The sequence below is a fragment of the Harpegnathos saltator genome, unplaced genomic scaffold (assembly GCF_003227715.2).
Source record: "Harpegnathos saltator strain DR-91 unplaced genomic scaffold, Hsal_v8.6 scaffold384, whole genome shotgun sequence".
Lineage (NCBI taxonomy): Eukaryota > Metazoa > Arthropoda > Insecta > Hymenoptera > Formicidae > Harpegnathos > Harpegnathos saltator.
In genome coordinates, this window is record NW_020230188.1 from 1,100,697 (window position 1) to 1,114,096 (window position 13,400).

General features: G+C 45.0%; 2 protein-coding genes across 4 annotated transcripts; one reads left to right on the forward strand and one right to left on the reverse strand.

The window, feature by feature from the left end:
* The first annotated feature begins 1,209 nt into the window (after window positions 1–1,209).
* On the forward strand, window positions 1,210–6,498 carry CNT2 (Concentrative nucleoside transporter 2). Of its 3 annotated transcripts, XM_011150323.3 has the most exons (12): window positions 1,216–2,069; window positions 2,365–2,424; window positions 2,805–2,976; window positions 3,142–3,319; window positions 3,419–3,584; window positions 4,141–4,335; window positions 4,684–4,845; window positions 4,936–5,029; window positions 5,122–5,281; window positions 5,381–5,549; window positions 5,631–5,970; window positions 6,083–6,498. In XM_011150323.3, exons 1-12 carry the CDS (start codon window positions 2,040–2,042, stop codon window positions 6,175–6,177), a joined length of 1,821 nt encoding a protein of 606 aa, XP_011148625.1. In that variant the 5' UTR covers window positions 1,216–2,039; the 3' UTR covers window positions 6,178–6,498. The 3 variants fall into 3 exon arrangements, with proteins under 3 accessions (XP_025156584.1, XP_025156585.1, XP_011148625.1); XM_025300799.1 differs by having other exon boundaries at window positions 1,210–2,069; window positions 5,381–5,970; XM_025300800.1 differs by having other exon boundaries at window positions 1,212–1,748; window positions 5,381–5,970.
* LOC105188723 (ceramide-1-phosphate transfer protein) lies at window positions 6,257–8,483 on the reverse strand. Its single transcript, XM_011150321.3, has 4 exons — window positions 8,089–8,483; window positions 7,374–7,582; window positions 7,125–7,300; window positions 6,257–7,045 (listed from the first exon to the last, which is right to left on the reverse strand). Exons 1-4 carry the CDS (start codon window positions 8,214–8,216, stop codon window positions 6,923–6,925), a joined length of 636 nt encoding a protein of 211 aa, XP_011148623.1. The 5' UTR covers window positions 8,217–8,483; the 3' UTR covers window positions 6,257–6,922.
* Window positions 8,484–13,400: the final 4,917 nt, after the last annotated feature.

The following is a 13,400-nucleotide window of genomic DNA, read 5'->3' on the forward strand; positions in this document are numbered from 1 at the left end:
TGTGAGAATGATGAGGAAAAGGAGGAGGAAGAGAGAGAGAGAGAGAGAGAGAGAGAGAGAGAGGAGAGAGAGAGAGAGAGAGAGAGAGAGAGAGAGAGAGAGAGAGAGAGAGAGAGAGAGAGAGACACACGCGTGACGGACTTGGTGATTTTTCGTTGGCTTTTTGGTGCTGCCCGTCTCATGAGGCGGTAATTTGTTCCTCGTTAACGACGAGGATAAATAATGGGGAAGTTTAGCATAGAAGATACGTAAGTTGCACGAAGCACCGGTCCGATAAGAAATCGTGTGATGAGTAGGCGTTATGTATCAAAAGAGTAGGAAAAGGATACGGAGAAGCCAGATTCGCCGGAATAATTGAAGCACTTTTTACAGATATAATGATAGAGGAGATAAGTCGTAGCACTGACAGTATCGCCGCGCGAAATAAACAAAATTCCATGCGTCTCGAGTCACACAAAACGGATATGACGAAACGGTGACGCGAGGAGTATGTGTGTAAGACGCGCTTCGATATAAATGGAAATATTTATACATAATTCAGACGCGTTATGTAAATATTTGATAACGCGTCTTTTCCTTTTTCCATGGGCGTAGTTACAGCGCTGCAGTGAAAGTGTAGAGATGGAAAGAGAAGTGAGAAAAGTGAGAATGAAACCTGAAATTCATAATTTGTCAGACGAGAAATCGTATTTTCATGGGAGCATGAAAGAGCAACAGAACAATTATTAATAACGCTTGCAGCTTTTTGCAGTTCGAGAAATGTCTGTGAGTTTCGTGAACTGATGATCACACGTGATCGATTAAATGGGATTTCTAAAAATTTCGATCGTTCAGATATTCACGATTGATAGCATGATGGTTCGGGGAATTACTGTTCACTATAGATATAAAAATAAGCATGCCTGTATGCGGTTCATCATCATATTTTTCCTCATTCCACATTCTCCCACTTATAATGATCTAAGCGCAGAAAAGAACATGAAACAATCGATAAATTACGGATAAAAATTCTTGCAATTTCCGCGGTGAGCAATGAATGTCGCATTAAAAATTTTCTATTATCATCTCTACTATCAACATTATTATCTCCGTGAAATTCTAACGAGAAATCTTTAAGCTGCTTAATGTGCAAAATTGAAATCGTAAAAAATGAAAATGGGACATCAAAGTTCCACTTGTATCAATTGTAATTAATTTAAAATTAATCAAAGAAGATCGAGAGGCGACGAGAAATGTCGCAGATTTGAGATACGCATCATCAAATCCATCAATTCACGAAAGTCACGCCGTGACGGGAAATAAAAATGCTTACTTTCCTCCTTGTCAAGTACAGCATGACGCTAAGACATTGGACACCCCCACTCACATTCTTCGTCGACGTTACCTGACTACACCTGAATAGTGGTAATTTTCAGTTGCCTCGAGGCTTACTTCATTGCACATGAGTGAAGCAACGCTGATATACCTTGCCATGTGTGTACGTCATTCTCCAGTGTCAAGTCGCTTTCGCTCAGCAAACAATGTACCTCGAGTTCTCGGTTATCTAGTGCGCAATTGATAGTCTCTGATCGACCGATACCACGATCAATGAAGATACCAATGACACATTATCTGATCCACAAAGTATGAGACGACATCGGGAGCGATGAGACGGGAATGAGCGAAAAGCGGCTCGAAACATGATCTACGATATTATGTAACGTGACGCATAAAATGCACTGGACATTACTCGTGCTTCGACAACGACGGTGTGCACAAACCAGATTACGGTGACTTAAATTGCGCCGAAGTTTTACGAAATTGCCCTGTTATCAACCCTGTTGTACCTGCCGGTTGATCTCAACGAGATTGTGAAGTGCCTAAGTGCGAGAAATTTGTGCGCATTGAGGCATTCATGCAGGAATGATCGTTGTTACTTTCACGCATCGACGAGACGTGTTTTTCCAATTCGCGTCATTTTGATGCGAAAAGTACGACGAAAGGAGGACACGTTTTAGCAGCGCGTATATTGTACAGTGCAGTGTACACAGCGGCGAACCATGTCTGGCAGAGTGAATCAGGCGTTCTATGTAAAATCTATTTCTCTTTTACCGTCAGCGAACTGGTTCGAGCGACTAGATTCAATCCTCTTGGTTCAATCCTCTTGGTTTTCTTGAAATACGCGACGTAATCAGTCTCTTCAAAACTGTTTTTATCCAAAATTCAAGCCTTCTATTAAATTCCCAAGCACCGCCAAGTACCGTGCCGTAATTGCTACAATTTTCTAATGTTCTCAATTCTTCGGTCGGTTTGTAACAAAACGAAACGAAACGAAACATTGCTCGAAAAATAATTTGGAAATATTCTGTTATTCCTAATGAATAGGACAATGAATTAGAGGAATTGGAGAGCGGCCGTCGAAAAAGTGAAACCAACGCGAATCAGGTAAATATATCGTTTCAAGCTTCCTTTTCGTAACGCTCTCGTAACGTTCTTATCGCCACTTATCGCGAAACTTTGTTCGATACCGACCGAACGTGCAATGAAAATTTCACATTCGTGCGCGCAAACAGTTTCGAGAACAATGGTCGCGGCGTAATGCGCTTAGCAAAGTGCACGATAATGTTTCGCTCCGCTATTATCGAGGCTGTATACCGCTGTAATCCACGGGATTTCATTTTATACTCGCTTTAATATGGAAACTCAAACACAGACGATAACAAAACGCAGCGCGGTCGCGCATTAATGCCGTCGCATATCGCGCGTGTAGCGCGCAACAAATGACCCGAAATATAATATTAACACGTATTATCACGCTCACACAGGATGTTCTTTCTCGTCACGAGAAACCGGAAGGTCATCGGGCAGCCAAAAAAGAGCCGATCGAAGCATTTCTCTCGAAGAATCGAAGGGTCATCAAGATTTGCGGCGTGATGCTATTGAATCTACTCATTCTGGCCTACATAATCTACGCGGGGATATATTGGAAAAACTCAGGTATTTTCTCCTTGGTGTTGTTTCATTCCGCGCGATTTCATTCAATTTAGATTCTCAACTCGACTTGTTCGACCGGCGAAATATACCGGTGACGACGAGCTTGAGATGACTGAAAAATCGATGCGGCCGCAACGTTGTAATCGACGACAACAATACGTTTCTCAGCCTCGGGGAGACGATGCGAATTCGGATGGTGCGGTGGTTACGGCATGCTGCTCATAATCGTGGGAGTCGTTTACGTTGGCCTAGTTTACTTCCTGATCGTGAAGCGATATTTCGGCAAGCGCATCGCACAACGTTTCAAGCCAATGACAAGTTCCTTAGTGCGCTTACGAGATACCAAGTAAAAAAAGAAAAAAAAAGAAATTGATGTGATTCTTCGTCAAAAAAACGTAATAAATTTGTCTAAATTATGATTTACGTGTGCGAATAAAATTTGCAGGCTCGTGACGCGCTTTGGAGCGACGATCTTCTACTTGATCGTGTTCATCGTCATTATTACTTTCCTCGTTATCGATACCGCAGACTCGAGAGAGAGATTAGTTAGTGGCCTCGGTGTTATCGTCATACTGGGACTGGGACTGATATTTTCCAAACATCCGAGACAGGTTAGTACATTGTATCCTGAAAGGATAAAGCTTTGTGGATGCGTCAAGATATCGTCGGCGATCATCTTATCGGTCGATTCGTCTTCACATTCGTAGTACGGAGAAAAACAGTTGACTCACTAATTTGACTCTTTATGTAATAATCGTCCCCTATCTGTCGCATCGACGCAAACGCATTCCAATTACTCTAACGCATACGCGAGCGATACTGAGGAAAATTATCGAGGGTTAGCTAATTCCAGCTAGAATTAAGGGGATCCTGGAGGAACTCAGGAAAGCAAACTCATCTACGTACATCAAGCTAAAGACAGAAAGCAACGATATATTTTTCAACCGTGTTGGCTTCGGATAAACATAACATATTCAGTTTCCGAGTAAAAGGGCCTTTTATATAATTTCATCCTTTAGCCTTCCCCCTCCTTCTGTCTCTTCGTCTTTCCTCGTCAGTCTATTGTGCCCGATAGAATTTTCTTTGCTGACTTACTCTCGCACTCAATGCTACTCTACTACCCTCTTGTCATATTTACTGTCATGCCCGTTAATTAAATACGTACAGATCAATTGGAGTACCGTCATTTTGGGCCTGTTTTTGCAATTTACATTTGGACTCATCACGATTCGATGGGAGGTCGGACGTAGCGTCTTCCAATGTGTGTCCGGCAGAGTGGCTATCTTTTTGGACTTCGCTAAAGCCGGCGCAAGATTCGTGTTCTCCGAGGATTTAGTCAACAAGGGAGTTTTCGCGTTCTCTGTTGGTTGAACTTTCTTTCTCTCACTGATATATTTAACGAAAACACACAAAGATCGGCTAGAGTAATCTCGATGCCTCTTCATACATATATTAGATAAACATAACTTAAAATATGAATACTAACAACCAATTGTTTAACAAGATTGTGTTAGCTCGACATAATTTTATCAACAAAGTACTTTTTTCCCATCCTAGTAAATTTAACTATCAATAGCACGTAAAATTTTACCACTGAAAAATTGCCGAATTCTATGATTTCGCCGCGAGGTCTCGATTACGGCTGGCCGGATCTTGTAATCTCGTAAATTGTCACAGATCACTACCAGGACCGATATTTTATTCCATTAGGTGTTGCCTGTGATCTTCTTCTTCAGTTTCATAGTGCAAGTCTTGTCGTATCTCGGCGCTATGCAATGGATTATCTTGAAACTAGGATGGATCTTGCAAAGAGTAATGGGTACAACCCTGTGTGAGTCGATATGCGCGGTCGCCAACCCTTTCATCGGCATGGTAATATATCTCGTTCGTGTATCGGAATAAATGTATCGGAATAAATCTCTCGTACTCCCGAATTCGATAATAAAATCACTCATTTTTCAGTCGGAATCTCCTCTGCTAATCGCTCCGTACCTGAACAAGCTGACGTCCTCGGAGATTCACGCTATAATATGCTCGGGATTTTCCACGGTTTCCGGTCTGTAATGGCTTTTCCGTACAACTCGTACAACCCTCGCTTCGCTCGACTCGTATAACATGCAGAGTCCTGTCCGTTCGGCTCCGTTGCAGGTTCGATATTGGCCGCTTACATCGCGTTCGGCGCGCAACCAGTCTACCTGATCACCGCCTCCGTGATGTCCGCGCCCGCGTCCCTGTGCTACTCCAAGCTCTTTTACCCGGAGCTCGAGCAGAGTCAGACGAAGTTCGAGAACATGAAGCTGGAGAAATCGTAAGTGACGTGAGAAGTACGTTGCTGCTCGCCTGCTCGCTCGCTCGTTCGTCCCTCTCAATTCGATAATCACGAGGGTTCGTGGATAATCATGTTTAGATCGGACACCAGCATCTTAGGCGCTGCTACCAATGGTGCATTAGCCGCGCTACCGATTATCTTGGGCATAATCGCGAATATCGTGGCCTTCGTGTCTTTCATCGCGTTCTTCAACGCCCTGCTCTCTTGGTTCGGCGGCCTCGTCGGTTACGAAGCCCTGTCTCTCGAGGTAACGAGTCACTCACGACAGACGACAGGCTTCTTTCTCGCTTCTTCCGAGCGTGAAACTCACAGTCGCGTGAATTTACAGATCATCCTGGCGAAAGTATTTATGCCGCTAAGTTGGGTCATGGGTGTTCCTTGGGAACATTGCGAGGACGTGGGCACATTGATAGGTCTCAAGACAGTGATAAATGAACTGGTCGCGTACCAGAGGATGGGCGAGTACAAGATGCAAGGCAGGATATACGGCAGGGCGGAAACGATCGCCACGTTTGCATTGTGCGGCTTCGCGAATCCAAGTGCGATCGGTATCATGATTGGCTGCCTCTCCTCTTTGGCGCCAGAAAAGAAGGAGCAAGTCACCAGTGTCGTGGTGCGAGCCTTCTTCGCCGGCAGCGCCGTCTGCTTTCTCACCGCCAGCATAGCCGGTAAGGCCGCGATCCTGAATGTAGAAACGGCGGCCCGCCATCGTTCGAGTCCGCCGTCGCGGCGTTTGTTGCGCGACGTTCGCGTTATCGATCAAGTTTTCCATTGTTGCAGGTATGCTGGTCGAAAACATCTCGCTCTCGAATTCTACGGTTACGATGATAACAAACAACACCGCAATCACAACACCAATGACTTCAGTATTGTGAATTCATTAAAAATGATTTTAATTATATGTTACAGTAGTTTATTATTAAATCAGACGCGTTTATCAACCATTTCGTTTCGAGGATTTTCGCTCTGAGAGAATACGGCATTTCCCCGAGAAATTTCTCTCTCTCTCTCTCTCTCTCTCTCTCTCTCTCTCTCTCTCTCTGTCTCTCTCACCAATTAAATACTCGGCGTCAATTTAAGCATTAGATAGCGACACATGAGACAGGCTGTATAATCTTATTACCCGTCCCTTCACTTTATCGCTATTAAGTTTTTATACAATACTGTTATAGAAACATCGAAATACAGACTGTAATCAATATACGCGAGCATTCGAGCGGAGAAGAGAAACGACGCGATATGCTCAGACCTGTTCGCGTGGCGAAATAAATTTTGTGCACGCGCGCTAAGCCGCAACAAACATGTCATCTTATAAAAATGATACACTTATTGTAGTACGTACGTGCCTATTATTTGTACATCATCAGTATACGTAAAATCGCCCATAAAAGAAATACATGTCCCCAAAAGTGAGCGTGCTTATTTTATTACATCGACAAGTAGTACGGTAATTACGTATATATCACATTATCTCGAACATATGGAATATCGCGTGCGGTGCCTCGAAAAGCTATAATAGTATCGACAAAATGCAACATTGGTTTTATAAATGTTTCTCCCACTCTCTCCCTTGTCTCTCTCTCTCTCTCTCTCTCCCCCATTTTATCTCTCTACTATCGCTTATGGTAGCGTATGCAACCGATAATTATCAAAAACCGTGTGTGTACGATCGAACACGTCGGCAGTCACCTCCAACATCTTCGGTAGAATGTCTACGTTTCGCTGGACATTTTCACCACAGACCTGAAGAGTCAGGCGTGTTAGAGAAATGTTATTTCCTCCTGTCTCGAGCTCCTTAAAGTAAATCCACTAGTCGCTTTACCTTCTTCAATAACATCTCCCTAGTTGGCATAGTGTACATCGCGACTATCGCAGCTTTCCTAATCACCCACGGATGATGCTTCGCCAGGGTTTTGTTGTACGCATCCTGACAACAACTGGACGTCTTGTCGACGTCCGTAAGATCACCCAGTTGCCGTAAAAATTCCCTAATAAAATCTAGAAGGCCAAAACGTATGCGTGAATCGTGAATCCCGGTGAGTCAACGCCAGCCAAACAATGACGGCAATACCTAAACCTCTATGTAACCGTAGTAAAGTACGTGCGCCATTAACGAAGTCGGCCTTCTCCAACAGTTTATTCTCCCTTTCGTACTCGATCATGGTCTTGACGGTTGTATAATTCTGATTATCTTTGTTTCTCAACTCGGCCAATATGTCTATCTTCTGCTTCAAATCAGAGGACACAAAACTGAAGACACTGCCCATTAACTGAAAAAATCTGTCCATATGGCATGGTTACGCAATGCGTTTTACGCGCTTTACGCGGAAGCAATCTAAACTCTTTGACGTCACAAATACAGAAGAGATAGCGCGATTATCTTGCTGATTCAAGAGAAACGTAATAAACAATGACAAGAAGCATTATCTCTGATAATAGCGTATATCATGGAAATGCTGCCTTGACACGTGACTCAGATTTTTTTCATTTTGTCGCATACGCTTTTCAAAACTTGCAAAATATGCAGAATTTTACTCTTCAGATAAAGAAAAGAAGCCGCATGATAGAGCTGTATACACTTGCGTATATTGAGACAATGCCTGATGTAAGCGATCTTTCTAAACAGATAACGTAGATTTATTTCGTTGTGTCGTCATGCGACCTGAATTTTTATGTCGTTTCGAAACGTTTCAAAGGACACTGACGGTGTCGAACAATTTGACACCCGTGTGTGACATTGAGGTTATGTCAAACAATAGCAATAGCGATAGAGCGGCACTACTTACTTGTACAACTCGTTGTAGGCATCCAGATACGCCTTCAAGTCAATATCATCGTTTTCCATGAGCGCCTGATCAAAATGATCGTGCACCGTACGCAAATCGAAAAAACTCAATTCCGGTCCTTCCGCCATTCTCGCGTCACTGCATTCGACGAAGGACTGCAATCATATCTGCTTCTGCGCCACATTCACAGCGAGCCTCGCGTGTGTTATCTCTCCCCTCCCCCGCCCCCGCCCGCGCCCCAATTCTCTGCATAATCCTTGGAATCGAACTAATTATACGGTCGCGACGGCTTATCGCCGTTACTGCAGCAATCAATGCATAACGCGCTTGGCATTGACGGGGTCTATCATTTCGAGACCGATGGCAGCTCTCTTACGTGTTTACCGTACGAGTTGCCGCCTCACTCGTCCATGAAACTCGAAGACAGGCCACAATCGAGACAAGGGAGATGCAATCTAGCGCACTCTGTTCAGAAACAGACGTAACCTGACGTAACATCGTTGGATACAATCGTTGGACGCAATATATTTGAGCGTTTTAATAAATTCTGTCGTCTCATGGTGGTCTCATGGTCGGTTTTGAGACGGGAGCAAATTCGACGAAAATGAAGAGAGAAATGACGAGAGATATTACGACGTGGGGAAATATTACCGACGAGAGATAAACCCGACAGAGCGTACTCTCTTCAGGACCTAACTCGAGCAACGTCACCATGATGATACCGTCCTACTCCGAGAGAGGCGCCAGCAATATGAGAGAGCTAATCGCATAAATAGGTTGTTCAAAAGAGGACGATATTTCTCGTCTAATAACAGGGATACACATTTGAATGAAGATGGCTAACGCTGAAAATTTATCAGTACCATGCAATTCGACCCGATGAATTTTTGCTTAATTGCATGTAAATATCTACCACGATATATTTGGCTTTTCCATTTAAATGTGTAATGTATGCACAGCCGAAGACGTCTTTCACACATAGTCGAAGTTGTGTTTGCACATTATTTACTCCCGACCTCTATTTGTCGAACAATCGCCCTGTGCATTTACCGAGTTGGTTTCGACTCGAGGGGAAATGGGAAATTCTTGCGAATATCTTCTCACCCTCGCCCTTGGCTTATCCGAGCCGGAATATTTCAACATCTCTGCAGTGCGAAGTGTCAAAAGTACGCACTGACAAAATTAAATTTAACGATTTCATCGTAGAAATTGATGTCTACCGAAGCACAGTGAGAACGTATAAATCAATCATCCCGCAAGTAATTACGTAAAATATTGATATTCGCTTAAAATTTTTTTAAATTATAATATGAGATCACAGAATTAAGCATAAAATGGCATATCGTAAATTTGCAGCGTTGTATGTATTCAAATAATGAATGTATCTCGAATGAACTTCCTTTAACAACCTTCGTTCTCATTTGAGTTTGGTGATAAAAAAAAAAAAAAAAAAAGAAAGAAGATTAAATTACTTATGGGATAATATACTTCTTCAGTAGAAATTTCGATCTATGTAATGATATAGACCCGCGCTTCATGTTGCGCAATCTCGCAACATAATGAGCTGATGATAGTAGCGGTAAATAAGATGAGATTCTCCCTATCACTTTGTTCTCTTCTCCGAATGATCACTCAGCCGCTTCGTGCATTCATCTGACACTGCATCTGATAAGCTGAATTTATGACAGTCATACACGTTCCCCGGCACATATTCCAAATATTTTTACTACATCATTCAGTTGTACAGTCGAAGGGTGGGACAGCGAAAGTCGCGCGGCTATCGATGTCGTACGTGACAGAGAAACATAAACAAAGAATACTAAAATCTCGCTGACACGTCGGTTCGCGTAGGTAACCGGGGTCTCCCTGGGGGTGTTAAATAATTCACCGCAGCTGGGACTGAGAGTCGGACGAGAAGCGGGGTTTGCGGAGGAGCGAAGGAGGCGGGGTAGTTGAAGGGCCGATTAAATATTCAGATGTCCCTCAACGCAAATAGAGTAAAGTCAAGCGCGCGACGTCGCGCTCGGCGCAGAGGCGCGCAATCTAAAAACTGCGCCAAGTCGAAATGAAAAGATATATATCTTCGCGCCCTCGCCATCCGTCTGAGATCGCGACTCTTCTACGCATTTGCGCATTTTGCTGTACGTGTGCTGCGCAAACTGTCGCCAACCACCGTATCGTGCCGATGCTTTTTTTCCGAAAGAGCCTTTCGCCGATGGAAGAAAATCGCGCGCGCGAGGCGACTCGCTGCCGCGCGGAGAAGAATCGCGATGAATATTCCGGTCGGCGGCGAACGCCGCCGTAGACGTTTTTACGACAGCTACACGTTTCCGGTCAAGCGATCTCACGGGGCGCCGACTTCAACGACCAATCACACGACGACGTCGTCGTAGCTGCGGCGCATAAAAATGTGTCACTGGGGTGCCGTAATATCTCCCCGTTGAGACTTATCGGCGAGGAAAACGCGCCGCGCCATGGTCTTGATTCCTGGGCACAGGACACGCTCAGCGCGATCGTATCTTCCCTCGACGGGGCCACTATCCCGCCTTTATCGCCGCTTCTCCCCTCCCCCCCCCTCTCTCTCTCTCTCTCTCTCTCTCTCACCCTCTCTCGAAAACACGAAACCGACAGCCGACAGCCGACAACGGTGTCGGACAACCGGTCGGCTAAAAAGAATCGTTCAACGAGGCGTGCATCGCTCCTGATCATCGTTCTAATTATCTCGGTAACCCAATCTACCCGTCGTTGTCGCGCCTTGGCTTCCCGCCACCCTTCGGAACTTCTCGATTCTCTCGTCTCGGTCTGCCGCCGGCCTAGCAGCCTTCCACCAGCACCCCCCTGCGTCTAACCCAGCCAGTCCTTACACCCGTCGTCTTCTATACGATCGTCCCTCTCTGTTCGATTCGCGTCAGACGTCCGGTCGCATCCTCGTCTCGTCGTCTCCTCTCTTTTCTTACCGTACGCTCGCCCTCTCCTTCTTTCGATCACGGAGTCTAACTGCGGGATCGTCGACGACCGCCCATCTAAGTTTAACAATTAACGCCCGAGCGGGGAAAAATAAATTAATTGCGCGCAGCAGACGCGAAACACGTCACGAACATTCGGCCTGGTCGATGCTCGAAAGAGCTTGCTTCGCTGCACTTGTGCAAAAGCTAAGCTGTATTTCTTTCGCTCACGACGCGATAAAAGCACACACCTACGCGTAATACTTGCGCGCCGGCGGAGTCGCGTCACAGTGATCGCGTTCGCGAGATAATGAATTGCGACGCGAAAAGTGTCGCCCACCTCGATGTTAATTTTGAAGATGCCGTTCAATTTCAAGCGTCACGCAGCTCGGTCGCGACTGAATTCTCGAGAAGAAAAAAGAAAACAAAGAAGAAACGTCGAGGTCGTCGCGGCGTCTTCCTCTCCACCGAGTCATTCTTTTGTCCCGATTGTCAGAGTTGTCGGGAACGACAAGACGGCAGCTAAAGCGAGACGAGAAGGGTGTTTGTCATACGTCGATAGGCGTCAGAATTGACACACTCGTCGAGTGTGAAACGGAAGTGGCGTTTGGGGCGACGACATACTAGAGAGATTCGAGGGCGCAAGGCAGATAAATATTTGAGGAATTTGTTGTCGAGGATGAAGGCGGCACGGGAGATTTATCGCTTGTTTGGCGGCTCTACAAAAAAAGATTTCGGCCGATTTCTCTGGACTCTCGCGTTGCGGCATTACTTTTGCGACGGAATACAATTTCTTTTTTAATTGTTGATTTTTTTTCAACGGAAAAGCGATTCCGGATATGCACGAAATTTTCACGCGATGCCGTGTTGTGAATGGAAGAGTGACAAAACGAAGAGAGAGAGAGAGAGAGAGGAGCGCGGTGACGAGAAATTTCTAACCCTTCGATGTACAGCATTACGCCCTCGTGTGCGGTTCGTAGGAAAAGTTTTAGGTGAGCTACGTACGAGGGTCGGGGATGGACCTTTCGCGAAAGGGTCTAACGACAGTTTTGTAGCCCATGGAAAATCACTGTCAACCAACAAGAGTCTGCAAAGTGTCGGATTATACAAATACATACATGCGCGTACTTGTAAAGTCGCGGCCAAAAGTGACGATGATAGCCGCGCGTTGATAGAATCTTCTGCGCACGAGACGAGTTTCATCTACAAACCAGACGGACACGTATTAAAACTGCAATAAATCGAGCTTCGTAAAACACTCTAATGTTTGCAAGTGCGTTCGATGTTTCAAGCATCATCAAAAAAGTATATAAAATAGAAGACAGAGAGAGAGAGAGAGAGAGAGAGAGAGAGAGAGAGAGAGAGAGAGAGAGAGAGAGAGAGAGAGAGAGAGAGAGAGAGAGAGAGAGAGAGAGAGAGAGAGAGAGAGAGACAGAGAGAGAAAACACGATATACTAGCAAATAACGCGCAAATGGGAGATATATAGCGGTGAAAATGTAACAAGACACGAGAGAGAACGAGAGACAAGGCAAAAATGAAAGAGAGAGGCACGCTAGATCGTAGCAGTTGAAGCAGTTCTGACTTGAACTTTTGTCCGCGACCGTACGTGAAGTAGAAGCGCATACTCTCGCACGCACACACACCTAACGGCAGAATGTAACAGATACAGACGATGCCTGCGAAAAGCCCGGGTACCCAGGGTAAAACGAGCCTGGGAAGTTCATTAATGGATTAAGAGTGCTCGATCGATACGATTAGCGCGACGTGGCCAGCCGCTCCTGATACGCGCAACATGCATTCGGACGTAACCTAGAATCCATGATTTTGTCGTGCATAGAGGCGATTAATTGGAAAACAGGGCGGTAGGAACGTTTCATGAAAAGAATTATGTTGTCAATTTAACTGGATAACCGGATTAGTCCCGAGCCCGAACCCAGCTATGTCGCGAACGGATTCCTTTATGTTGCGGAGAGAGAGAGAGAGAGAGAGAGAGAGAGAGAGAGAGAGAGAGAGAGAGAGAGAGAGAGAGAGAGAAATTATTTCATCCTTTGGCGTCAGCAAGAGGCTGCCAAAGTTTACACTTACATATAGCTGTATAATTAATATTATTTCGTGAACATAATTATGCATAATTAATGACAACTGGTACGTGTTTATGCGTGTGTGTGTGTGTGTGTGTCTATTAGGCGTACGATGAAATTACAATGCTGGGGAAAACCTGACGCGTATCCTCCGGCATACCGCGGACTATCAGCGCTTTTATATCGATCCTTGGGATTGATATGAGCGCTGTGTAACACACATCGCCCCTCGTGTGCGATGCCGCGTGGGGTTGAATTTTAAAACTGCTCTCCCGAGAGAGAAGC